Below are 13,118 nucleotides of genomic sequence, written 5' to 3'. Positions count from 1 at the left end.
GGGGAATGGGTAGATGGGTGTTATTTAGCTAGTGTGCTTGACTGTTTAATGAGTGAGTGCTTCCCAGAGCAGGGCAGATATGTGAGGAGGAAGGGGTGGGATTGTGTGTGGGCAGTAAACTCTGGCTGAACCCTATCTTGGGAGTATTTGTAAAGATGGACCAGTCTTTAAAATGGTAGGAGGAACAGAAGTGGTCATACTGAGCAGCTTGGGGCTTCGCCTTCTGAAGCAATGCAGACAGGCGGAGGCCAATCACCAATGCTTCTGCTGAAGTGGCCTTGTGAATGTGTATCCCTATTTATGTACAGAATATCATTAATTGAAATGAGTTTCGGCCTCCCCCAGGTTCTCTGGCAGGCTATTCCAAAGGCTGGGAGCATAGTAACTAAAGGCTGTCTCTCCATGCCTCTTGGTTCTAGGCTTTGGGATAGTTAAAAGGCCAGTGCCAGAGGACCTGAGGGACCTACTGGGTACATAACTTAAAAGCATGTCTGACATGTATTGGGGTTCAAAATCGTGGCTTGATTTAAAAACCAATAGAAGAATCTTAAAATGTATTCTAAAACTCACAGACAGCCAATGTAGACTTTAAACCAGTGTAATATGTGCTCTCCGTCTGGTCTTGGTCAGTACCTATGCTGAAGAATTCTGTGTATTTTGCAGTTGACCAATGGCTTTTTTGGCTAGACCAGACAGGAGAGCATTACAGTAGTCAAGCCTTCTTGTAATAAAAGCATGTATGAGTCTCTCTGTATCAGCCTGAGAAACGGCCGCACCTTGGCAATGTTCCTCAAGTAGTAAAAAGCTATTTTGGTCACATTCCTACTGTGTGATTCAAAATTAAGTTCAGAATCTAAAATGACACCTAGGTTTTTTTTACATGGTATTTTATCTTTATGTGAATTCAAATGTGCGGCCAGATTCTTTCACTGAGCTTTGGCTACAAAAAGTACCTTGGTCTTGTCTTGATTTAGCTGGAGGAAGTTGTGAGCCATCCAACTATTTAAATGACTTATACAATCTAATCATTTATCTCTGGAGCTAAAATCCTCTGGTGACACAGAAATGTAAAGTTGTGTATCATCTGCGTAGCAGTGAAAATCAATGTTGTGCTTTCTGATAACACTGCCAAGGGGTAACATATATAAACTGAACGTCACCGGACGCAAATTCGAAACCTTGTGGAACGCCACTTGTGATATCTATTTTCTCTGAGTTATGTTCACCAAGGGTGACGACAACTCTTGACCGGTTAAATAGGTCCGAAACCAATTTAGAACTGGACCGGAGAGGCCAACCCACCTCTCCAGTCTGGCCAGAACGACATCATGGTCAACAGTGTCGAATGCAACACTTAAACCCAAGAGTACATGAACAGAAAGCTGTTTGGCATCTGTGTTCGCTCTAAGATCATTTAGCACTTCAACTAAGGCTGTCTCTGTGCTGTGGTGGGCATGAAAACCAGAATGGAATTTTTTTAAATACAGTTGGCACTTAAAAAAACATTTAGCTGTTTGAAAACCAATTTCTCCAGAATTTTGCTTAAGAATGGAAGGTTGGAGATTGGCAGAAAATTGCTAGGAGCTGAAGAATATAGATTACTTTTCAGAAGGGGTTTCGCCATAACAGTTTTTAGTGCAGTGGGGAAAGTGCCTGTGAACAGGCAGTGATTAACAATAGCCTTCACTTCTTCAGATATGCAATTAAAAACTGTTTTGAAGAAGGTGGTGGGGATAGGATCGAGAAGGCAGGTAGAAGGCTTGTGATATCACTTTCCTGAGCACGTCTGTGTCAACCAGGGAAAATACATCCAGATTGCCTTTATGTGTTAGGCTGACTAATACTCAGCCTAATGTTGGTTATCTTATCTCTGAAATATGCCGCAAACTCATCCATCACATTTAGATGTGGAGGAAAGTTCACATAGGTTTGCGGGAGTAGGATTTGTCAGGCCACCGGTGGTACAACAGAGTGTTTACACACCTCACAAGATACGTACAAACAGTACAACAGACAGTGTTTACACACCTCACAAGATACGTACAAACAGTACAACAGACAGTGTTTACACACCTCACAAGATACGTACAGACAGTACAACAGACAGTGTTTACACACCTCACAAGATACGTACAGACAGTACAACAGACAGTGTTTACACACCTCACAAGATACGTACAAACAGTACAACAGACAGTGTTTACACACCTCACAAGATACGTACAAACAGTACAACAGACAGTGTTTACACACCTCACAAGATACGTACAAACAGTACAACAGACAGTGTTTACACACCTCACAAGATACGTACAAACAGTACAACAGACAGTGTTTACACACCTCACGAGATACATACAAACAGTACAACAGACAGTGTTTACACACCTCACGAGATACGTACAAACCGTACAACAGACAGTGTTTACACACCTCACAAGATACGTACAAACAGTACAACAGACAGTGTTTACACACCTCACAAGATACGTACAAACAGTACAACAGACAGTGTTTACACACCTCACAAGATACGTACAAACAGTACAACAGACAGTGTTTACACACCTCACAAGATACGTACAAACAGGACAACAGACAGTGTTTACACACCTCACAAGATACGTACAAACAGTACAACAGATAACATGGAAAGTGGCAATACACAGCTAGGGATTATGTTCACAAGTTTGATTGGCCTTTAGCCATGTCTTTATGTTTTTTGTGTGAAGGTGTGATAGGTGGTGCAGTTACGCGTGTCTGGTGGCAGTGTGTTCCAGACATGGGAAGCTCTCACAGAGAAAGCAGATTATCTGAAAGTGCTTTTCCTTGAGGGTACAGTCACCTCTCACGGCGGTCACCTCTTACGGCAGACCTGGATCTGTTGCCGTGGGTTTGGCTTTTCTGTTTAACAAAAGTACTAGGTGGGGCGGAGTTAGGCCATTTAGGATCCTGAAGACAAATCAAATCAAAATCAAATCAAACTTTATTTGTCACATGCGCTGAATACAAGATGTGCAGACCTTACTGTGAAATGCTTACTTACAAGCCCTTAACCAACAGTGCAGGACAAGACAATGAGCTTATGCTTTCTGAGGATGTAACAGTGATGATGTTTATTGGGCTTTCTATCAAGGACTTTGAGAGCCTGTTTTTACAGTAGACAGAGTGAATTGGTTTTAATGTTGTACGGCAAGCTTCTTCCCAACTAGTCAAGCAGTATGTTAAGTGAGGGAGTATCATAGCATTGAATTACAGCTTTGCTGCCTTTATAGTCAAACATGTATCGGAAATTAGCATTGCTCCCTCTGACATACTGAGTTCTGCCTCCGAGGTATGATTTCATCCATCTCACGGCATCCGGGGAAAAGTTGAACTTGGACAGTTTTAGTGATGAGACCCTCATGGTCAACAGTATCAAAGTCTTTCCTTAGGTCTATAAACACTGCCCCAACAATATCCCCTTTGTCCGTTTCTGTGGAGTGGTTTGCTCTGAAGCCAAACTGCGTGGGTTGTGAAGGGGCTGTTGCTGAGGTGGACCATCGTTTACTCTCCTACACACTTTTCAGTAACCTTCGACACAACAGGTATTATACTAATGGGCCTGTAGTTACTCACGTCAGCAGGGTCACCTGATTTAAAGATGGGTGTTATTATGGCCGACTTCCAGACCCTTGGAAACACCCTCTGACCAATAGATGTGTTGGTGACCTTAGTAATGGGGCCAGTGAGTGACTCTTTGTAGTTGTTAAAGGTAGAGTCCAGCCCAAACACATCTTTGGCTTTAGAGTTCTTTAGTGAGCTAATCACCTTGTTCACCTCTGACTCAGAAACCTCCCTTATGGTGAAGACAGGTTGAGTGTCATACACTGTCACTGACCAAGAAACCAGTGGAGTGGTTCTGTGTCAGTACCTTGACAGAGTCAACAAAGTATGAGTTGTTGCTATTTTGCTATTTTGCCTGCATCCTGTGTTAAACTGCCATTCACATTGATTTGTAGTCTTTTTGCAGTGTTACTATGGTCTGAATTTCCCTTAGCTTCACCAATTATGTTGATAAAAAAGTTGGCCTTGGCCTGTCTGATTTCTTTCATCACATTATTTCTCAACATGGTAAAAACCTATGTCTGTCATGCTCTAATTTGGACTTCCACGCTATTTTTAGGTCATGGTCTCGTTCTTTCATCAGTTTCCAGATTTCTCTATTTAGCCAAGGAGGAATGCTCTTTTCGCCAGGTTTGGATTTGGTTTTCTTTAGGAAGGCATTTATTGTAGTCTGGATTGTGGATAGAAACATCTGACTGTCAGCTTCCACATTTGTATAGGACAGAAGACCATTCCAGTTAATTCCCTTAATTTTTCAAATAATTTAATTCAGCCTTAGGTATCCTGAGCTGATCCGGTTTCCTAACAGTAGAGAGGTTAAACCTGTTCAGTAGAGAAGTTAAACCTGTTCAGTAGAGAAGTTAAACCTGTTCAGTAGAGAGGTTAAACCTGTTCAGTAGAGAAGTTAAACCTGTTCAGTAGAGAAGTTAAACCTGTTCAGTAAGAGTGGTTAAACCTGTTCAGTAAGAGTGGTTAAACCTGTTCAGTAGAGAAGTTAAACCTGTTCAGTAGAGAGGTTAAACCTGTTCAGTAGAGAAGTTAAACCTGTTCAGTAAGAGTGGTTAAACCTGTTCAGTAGAGAAGTTAAACCTGTTCTTAGAACGCTTTCTGGCTATGAGTGTCAGATTATGGTCAGACAGCCCAGTAACAATATTGAATGATTGTCACTCTCGCTGGTTTATTACTGAACACCAGATTAATCTGTGTTTTAGTAGAAAAAGTCATAGCTGTGTAAGGTCAAAGGTATTAGTGATCCATTTGAGGATTTTCATAATTAATGTTAAAATCTCCCATTAAGATGACCTCTATCCCAAAATCACATTCCCTAAGCATATTAAACTGATAAAAAAACACACTTTTGGTGGAAGGTGGTCTGTACACGCCAATAAGTTTAAATATATTTGGGGGGGACAGTTTAACGTTTGGCCAGTATATTCTAGTTCATTATCACATGACCAATCAATATGTTTACATCGGAAATGTTCTTTAATTTAAATCATTGTTGTAGCCTAATGGCCTGCTACTCAGGGCTCTATTGTCCCTCCATCAGGTCCTAATGGCCTTCCACTCAGGGCTCTGTTGTTCCTCCATCAGGTTCTAATGGTCTGGTACTCAGGGCTCTATTGTCCCTCCATCAGGTCCTAATGGCCTTCCACTCAGGGCTCTGTTGTTCCTCCATCAGGTTCTAATGGCCTTCTACTCAGGGCTCTGTTGTTCCTCCATCAGGTCCTAATGGCCTTCCACTCAGGGCTCTGTTGTTCCTCCATCAGGTTCTGATGGTCTGGTATTCAGGGCTCTGTTGTTCCTCCATCAGGTTCTGATGGTCTGGTATTCAGGGCTCTATTGTCCCTCCATCAGGTTCTGATGGTCTGGTACTCAGGGCTCTATTGTCCCTCCATCAGGTCCTAATGGCCTTCTACTCAGGGCTCTGTTGTTCCTCCATCAGGTCCTAATGGCCTTCCACTCAGGGCTCTGTTGTTCCTCCATCAGGTTCTAATGGTCTGGTACTCAGGGCTCTATTGTCCCTCCATCAGGTCCTAATGGCCTTCCACTCAGGGCTCTGTTGTTCCTCCATCAGGTTCTAATGGTCTGGTACTCAGGCCTCTATTGTCCCTCCATCAGGTTCTGATGGTCTGGTACTCAGGGCTCTATTGTCCCTCCATCAGGTCCTAATGGCCTTCTACTCAGGGCTCTGTTGTTCCTCCATCAGGTCCTAATGGCCTGCTACTCAGGGCTCTGTTGTTCCTCCATCAGGTTCTAATGGTCTGGTACTCAGGGCTCTATTGTCCCTCCATCAGGTCCTAATGGCCTTCTACTCAGGGCTCTGTTGTTCCTCCATCAGGTTCTGATGGTCTGGTATTCAGGGCTCTGTTGTTCCTCCATCAGGTTCTGATGGTCTGGTATTCAGGGCTCTATTGTTCCTCCATCAGGTTCTGATGGTCTGGTACTCAGGGCTCTGTTGTTCCTCCATCAGGTTCTGATGGTCTGGTATTCAGGGCTCTATTGTCCCTCCATCAGGTTCTGATGGTCTGGTACTCAGGGCTCTATTGTCCCTCCATCAGGTTCTGATGGTCTGGTACTCAGGGCTCTGTTGTTCCTCCATCAGGTTCTGATGGTCTGGTATTCAGGGCTCTATTGTCCCTCCATCAGGTTCTGATGATCTGGTACTCAGGGCTCTATTGTCCCTCCATCAGGTTCTGATGGTCTGGTACTCAGGGCTCTATTGTTCCTCCATCAGGTTCTGATGGTCTGGTACTCAGGGCTCTATTGTCCCTCCATCAGGTTCTGATGGTCTGGTACTCAGGGCTCTATTGTCCCTCCATCAGGTTCTGATGGTCTGGTACTCAGGGCTCTGTTGTTCCTCCATCAGGTTCTGATGGTCTGGTATTCAGGGCTCTATTGTCCCTCCATCAGGTTCTGATGTTCTGGTACTCAGGGCTCTATTGTCCCTCCATCAGGTTCTGATGGTCTGGTACTCAGGGCTCTATTGTTCCTCCATCAGGTTCTGATGGTCTGGTACTCAGGGCTCTATTGTCCCTCCATCAGGTTCTGATGGTCTGGTACTCAGGGCTCTATTGTCCCTCCATCAGGTTCTGATGGTCTGGTACTCAGGGCTCTGTTGTTCCTCCATCAGGTTCTGATGGTCTGGTATTCAGGGCTCTATTGTCCCTCCATCAGGTTCTGATGGTCTGGTACTCAGGGCTCTATTGTCCCTCCATCAGGTTCTGATGGTCTGGTACTCAGGGCTCTATTGTTCCTCCATCAGGTTCTGATGGTCTGGTACTCAGTGCTCTATTGTTCCTCCATCAGGTTCTGATAGTCTGGTACTCAGGGCTCAATTCTCCCTCCATCAGGTTCTGATGGTCTGGCATTCAGGGCTCTATTGTTCTTCTGACCACTCTGTGGAAATACAAATTAAATCTAAAATCACATCAAACACTTCTCATCAATACAGTAGGCCTATCTTACTTTTAAAACTCACCTCACTGTGGTGATCAATTTGTCTTTAGTACACAATTGGTCTAGCCTATGCTCCAAAATTAAGCAAATTCTAGTAATTGTCTTTGAGTGTGTACTGTATTGTTATGCATACTGGGTGGAGTGTTTACCTTATGCTATGCTCCAATCTTTCTACTAATAAGTCCAGGCGAGAATATATAGGCCTAGGCAATGTTATTGGTTCATTGATTGTGCTGATGGTGGCTTATGGTTAGCCTACAATCATAGTGAATTTGTATTTTATTTTGAATAGCCTAGTAAAAGGTCATTTTTTATATTTTCATAATTAATAGGCTGACTCATTACCTTTAGTTACAAAATCTCAACACTGTGTGTCTTCATCTCCTCTTCTTTCTCCTTCATTCCTTTCTCGAGCGCGCAGACAGGGGCTGTCAATAGTTTAATTTGTTTGGTTGTGAAAACATGTTACTTGGTTTCCAAAATTAAGCACTGGGTAGCTGCAGGAACAGGGTTGGAGAGCCCATGGCATACAGAGTTTGGACGGAATATCACCTATCGCAGAGCGAGAGTCAGGCATGCTCCTCAAACAGTGGTTGATGCTTGGAGTGAAATAACCGGAGAATAGCCTACCAGGCATGATTGAAGAAACGAACCGGCGGGAAAGCGGCCTCTATTTGCTATTCATACGGATGTATTTTTTCCCCTGCCCCTGTTCCTGCCCATTTGATAACGGGCCATTCTAAATTGAAACTCATTTTACATATTGGTAAAGACAAGATTCAATTGAGAATAGTCTGAAGCAGTGGAAACGCGTTCTCTGGAGTGATGAATCACACTTCACCATCTGGAAGTCCGATGAACAAATCTGGGATTGGCAGATGCCAGGAGAGTTAGTTCCAACTGTAAAGTTTGGTGGATGAGTAATAATGGTCTGGAGCTGTTTTTTGTGATTCAGGCTAGGCCCCTTAGTTCCAATGAAGGGAAATTTTAACGCTATAGCAGACAATTACATTCTAGATGAGTCTGTGCTTCCAACTTTGTGGCAACAGTTTGGGAAAGGCCCTTTCCTGTTTCAGCATGACAGTGCCCCAGTGCAAAAAGTGATGTCCATACAGAAATGGTTTGTCGAGATCGGTGTGGAAGAACTTGACTGGTCTGCACAGAGCCCTGACCTTAACCCCGTCAAACACTTTTGGGATGAATTGGAACGCTGACTGCGAGCCAGGCCTAACCGCCCAACATCAGTGCCCGACCTCACTAATGCTCTTGTGGCTGAATGGAAGCACGTCCCCTCAGCAATGTTCCATCATCTAGTGGAAAGCATTCCCAAGATAGTGGATGCTGTTATAGCAGCAAAGGGGGGATCAACTCCATGATTTTGAAATGAGATGCTCGAGGAACAGGTGTCCAGTCCACATACTTTTGGTTATGTAGTGTAGCTTAGCAGTTTCCGATAGGTGTTGGAGGAATTGTGTTTGTTACTTCCAAGCGATTCAGACAAGCAGGGAACAAGGTAGACTTGGCCATTATTCAGGTCATCGAGATATGCTGTTTACTGTCCACTCTGCCCCCCCCCCCGATCCATATGCAATCACAATGGCCATTTCGCGTTTCGTATCTCAAAGCCATATCAAATATCTTTGTAGTTGCTATTGAGCTCATAATTGAGAGTTGAGCAATAACAAGTATACCTACAGAAAGATGAGAACATCCTATCCCCATCTGTGACAACAGGATAGCTGTGTTTTCCCAGCAATTGGATTTAAAAATGTTATACAATCAGAACACTTTTCTTTCTCCCTAAGCATTTTTTCCACCGGGAAAGAAAGAGTAGCTCGCTCGACACAGCAGCAGGCTCCAGCCTAACAGGTACAGGGGCAGACAAGCAGACACTTTTATTACAGGATTCATGAAGATAACGTACTTTAATGTTTGGCCAAATCATGGTTTTAGCCTTCTAAAAAATAGCACGTTTTTAGTTAGGTGAATGAATGTGCAGCCCACACCGATGCAACCAATATATGTTTTTCCTGCACAGCCAAGTCAAAGGGTTGCCAAATGTGACTAAATGCTCGCAGTCTGGAGCCCTGCCTAGTAGGCTTTTCACCATAGGCATACTCTAACTTTTGTTTTACTTCAATTAAAAAGGCCTCCATCTTCGCAATCAACAGTAGCCTGGGCCAAGGAAATGTTTACTAGGAAGTCAGAAGTTGAAATCAGAAGTTGAAGTCGGAAGTTTACATACACTCAATTAGTAATTGGTAGCATTGCCTTTAAATTGTTTAACTTGGGTCAAACATTTCAGGTAGCCTTCCACAAGCTTCCCACAATAAGCTGGGGGAATTTTGGCCCATTCCTCCTGACAGAGCTGGTGTAACTGAGTCAGGTTTGTAGGCCTCCTTGCTCACACACGCTTTTTCAGTTCTGCCTACACATTTTCTGTAGGATTGAGGTCAGGGCTTTGTGATGGCCACTCCAATACCTTGACTTTGTTGTCCTTAAGCCATTTTGCCACAACTTTGGAAGTACGCTTGGGGTCATTGTCCATTTGGAAGACCCATTTGCGACCACGCTTTAACCTGTTATGGCTGCAATCCCGATACCGGGATCGATATGACAACTACCAGTGAAAATAGAGGGCGCCAAATTCAAACCACATCTCAAACCATTTCGACCATCAATGACTGGAACGAATTGCAAAAATCACTGAAGCTGGAGACATATATCTCCCTCACTAACTTTAAGCATCATCTGTCAGAGCAGCTTACCGATCACTGTACCTGTACACAGCCCATCTGTAAATAGCCCACCCAACTACCTCATCCCCATACCCATATTGTTATTTATTTTTGCTCTTTTGCACTCCAGTATCTCTACTTGCACATCATCATCTTCACATCTATCACTCCAGTGTTAATAGCTAATTTGTTATTATTTCGCCACTGTGACCTATTTGTTGCCTTACCTCCCTAATCGTACTACATTTGCACACACTGTATATAGATTTTTCTATTGTGTTATTGACTGTACGTTTGTTTATCCCATGTGTAACTCTGTGTTGTTGTTTTTGTCGCACTGCTTTGCTTTATCTTGGCCAGGTCGCAGTTGTAAATGAGAACTTGTTCTCAACTGGCCTACCTGGTTAAATAAAGGTGAAATAAAATATATATATATATATATATAAAAAAAATACTATAACACTACCAAAATACACATCTGACTTTGTAGCCTTTGTGAGTTTGTTGGCAAGTAGGTTGATTTTACTTCTGTGGAAGTTGCCCTCTCCTCACTCTCATGTGTGGATTAAAGATGTCTTACACTTTAGTAAATTGGAGAAGATAAAATATACCCTACGGGGGTTTTTCTTCCAATTCTACCGAATGTGGCAACCTTTCTTTACCTATGTAGAGACACTGCAATTTCCCTCTACTCTACAGTAAACTGCCTACCTAAGCTTTGTATTTAATTGATCTACTTTTGTGAGTGTTTAATATTAGCCTGTGTTATTATTATAATTCTTCTTTTCGTTTTGAAGACTAGCCATGTTTTATTTTTTTTGTGCACTTTTTTGTTTTTAATGTATGTTTTGTTTTGAAAGTATTACTTAAGTATTTGATATATTCATGTGGGTGTATACATTTCTACCTCATTCAAGAAGCATGTTCCTATGGTATATTGAATGTATAAAACAACAAGTTTAATGTAATCTATTTCAAACATTGTTTACTGTAACTGTGAAAGTAAATACCAATAAAAAGTTACAAAAAATAAATAATAATAAGTATCTCGGTCTCGATGCGATGGAGATGATGGCAAGGGATGAAAGTCGTCCTTTTTGACCGGATGCTGTTGTGGCTGGTATAGTGAGGACCAGCTGCATTAACTTTGTCACCTCTGGGATTTGTCTCGTACCATTTGTGAACTGTGCAATCCAACAAGATCAGCCTTAAGTCTAACGAATACTTGGCATGTTTGGACAGGTTGTCGTTTGCCGGTGTCAAACTTTTGTGACATTGTTTAGATTTTATTCCAGGTCACTAAGGAAATTAAGTTCACCAAAGTGCTCAAACCTGGCTCTCATCTGAAAATTGTTATTGTCCAGTATTTTGTAGTAAATTCACCCCGTTTACTACGAGTTTCGCTTTCTGCCAGGCCCAGTTCATTGCATTTCTGCTTGAATCACTCATAGAAACTATCAAAGTCTTGTCGCTGCAGAAACTCATATCCATCACTTTGTTCTGCAGAACATGGAAGTGCACGTCAGTGTAATTGAAAATCCCTACCATAGGTAGAATGTGTAGCATGAATTAGCTAGGGCTTTCAAAATCACGGTTCTCTTTTACCTTGGCCTTGTGCATGCTGATGTTCAATCTCCGTTGTTCATTCAATGCCAGATCTATCCGTGAGCTGCCAAATGTCTTAAGAGCTATCTGGCTTTGGATGTGAGACACCGATTTCACATGCTTGTTGAGTGCTATAGGCAGTAGCTGTCTCTTGTCTGCACGCTGTCGCTGGTGGAGAACAGCAGACGGGAAGCGGTAGAGTTGGCTGCTAGCAGCGCAGCCACAGAGCCAGTCTTTCCGTTGATAACAATCAGATTGAAATGACCGGGTTATTTTCTGTCCCTTCCTTTGATGTCGGTCCCTAAGCTCAGGTGTTGGTCTTCTATTCCTTATCACCCCCGGTTAAGCTAGAAAATCAACTTTAAAAACTGTTTCCGATGCAATATGCCATTCTGATCAGCTTACTTTAACTAGTAGTAAAATGAACGTAATAGCCAAAAGGCGGCTGATGACGTATGACGTCCGGCCTGTCCTCCTGCCTGTCCCATTACTTTTTTCACACCAATACGCATTCACCTGTATCATTTGAGTGCAATAATGAATGGGACATATTGCCACATGAAAGACAGCGAAGCTCTCTGCCTGCCTTTTGGGGTCCGTTAGCTGGCAGTATGTGGTAGAAACACGCATGCGCAAGTCATGCCTTGCATTGAGTTTGGAGTTTAAAGGGCTGGAGAAAGACACACAGCGAGGCTGCCTTTCCCCTGGCCTCATTGTGTACTGTACCAGATTCCTGCAGATGTGGGTAGTAAGAACTAGTTCAGAAATTTATTTTATTATGGAGAAAAACATGATGACAAAATTATTATTGATAATATATATATATATATAAAAAATAATTGTTTATTCATTTTCACAGGGTAGGCACTGACCACACCTCACTGCAGTGTTCCTTGGGTTGAATTAATGCCATTTGTTTAGCACTTTCCCTCAAACTCTTGTTTCCCTCTGCAGTAGACCTCCCTATGTGAGGTCCACAGCCCTCCACACCTCTTCTGGACCCAGTCCCCTGCCCCCTTTCCCCACCACACCCACCCCTCCTCCTCCTCCTCCTCCTCCTCTCCAACCTCCCCACCCCAACTACAACACCCCTCATTCTCAGCAACACGGGTAGGTCAACCAAGCACCATCTCCAAACCACTAACCCTAACCTGTCACTGTTCATCCTGAAAATGTGCTCATTTGATGCTCATTATGGGTGATATTGCACCTACCTGACACCTAAACTAATCTGGCCAAAGATAGCATCACTGGCTGAAATTGCTCATGAGGGATTTCACTGGTTGAATAACTGCTAACCTGTATTTAGCTTTCTGTTGCCAACTCTTGCTAAATTTGCATGGCTTTCTTAACTCCCTTTCAACCCCCAAGCAATATGTTGTTTTGAGCAAATCTGGAGGTTTCAACCCTCTTGAGATTCATTAGGTTTAGTTTGTTCAGACGCCAGCCATAACTTTTTGATGACCACCACAGTGCTTCATTCATCTCATGGTGGGATATCAGAACTCTAAATAGAACTATAGACAACGGCCTGCCAGTTTCAGTTGAATCTCGACATCGCTCATAAGTAATATCACAAACAAACAAACAAAGAGTTCCCTTACGTGGCTTTCTTTTGAGAGTGAAACAGAGAGTCAGCATCATCCCCAAGTGTGTTAATAATGACAAATGAATCCCTCTCCATGTTGAATTGGTTAACATGCATTTCTC

The 13,118-nt window shown here is 42.9% G+C and overlaps 1 protein-coding gene across 4 annotated transcripts in view; it reads left to right on the top strand.

Moving 5' to 3' along the window:
* LOC110505402 (AT-rich interactive domain-containing protein 1B) overlaps positions 1–13,118 on the top strand; it is a 229,487-nt gene that overhangs the window by 181,995 nt on the left and 34,374 nt on the right. For 2 of the 4 annotated variants that reach the window (XM_021584599.3, XM_090220666.1), the window contains exon 9: positions 12,363–12,518. The exons of the other annotated variants lie outside the window; for them this stretch is intronic. In XM_021584599.3, the coding sequence (XP_021440274.3) occupies positions 12,363–12,518 (156 nt within the window). The remainder of the gene's footprint in view (positions 1–12,362; positions 12,519–13,118) is intronic. 4 annotated transcript variants of the gene reach the window in all.

Source organism: Oncorhynchus mykiss, chromosome 25, assembly GCF_057628025.1.
Source record: "Oncorhynchus mykiss isolate SJ-2025 chromosome 25, ASM5762802v1, whole genome shotgun sequence".
Lineage (NCBI taxonomy): Eukaryota > Metazoa > Chordata > Actinopteri > Salmoniformes > Salmonidae > Oncorhynchus > Oncorhynchus mykiss.
This window is presented reverse-complemented; position numbering and strand designations above follow the sequence as displayed.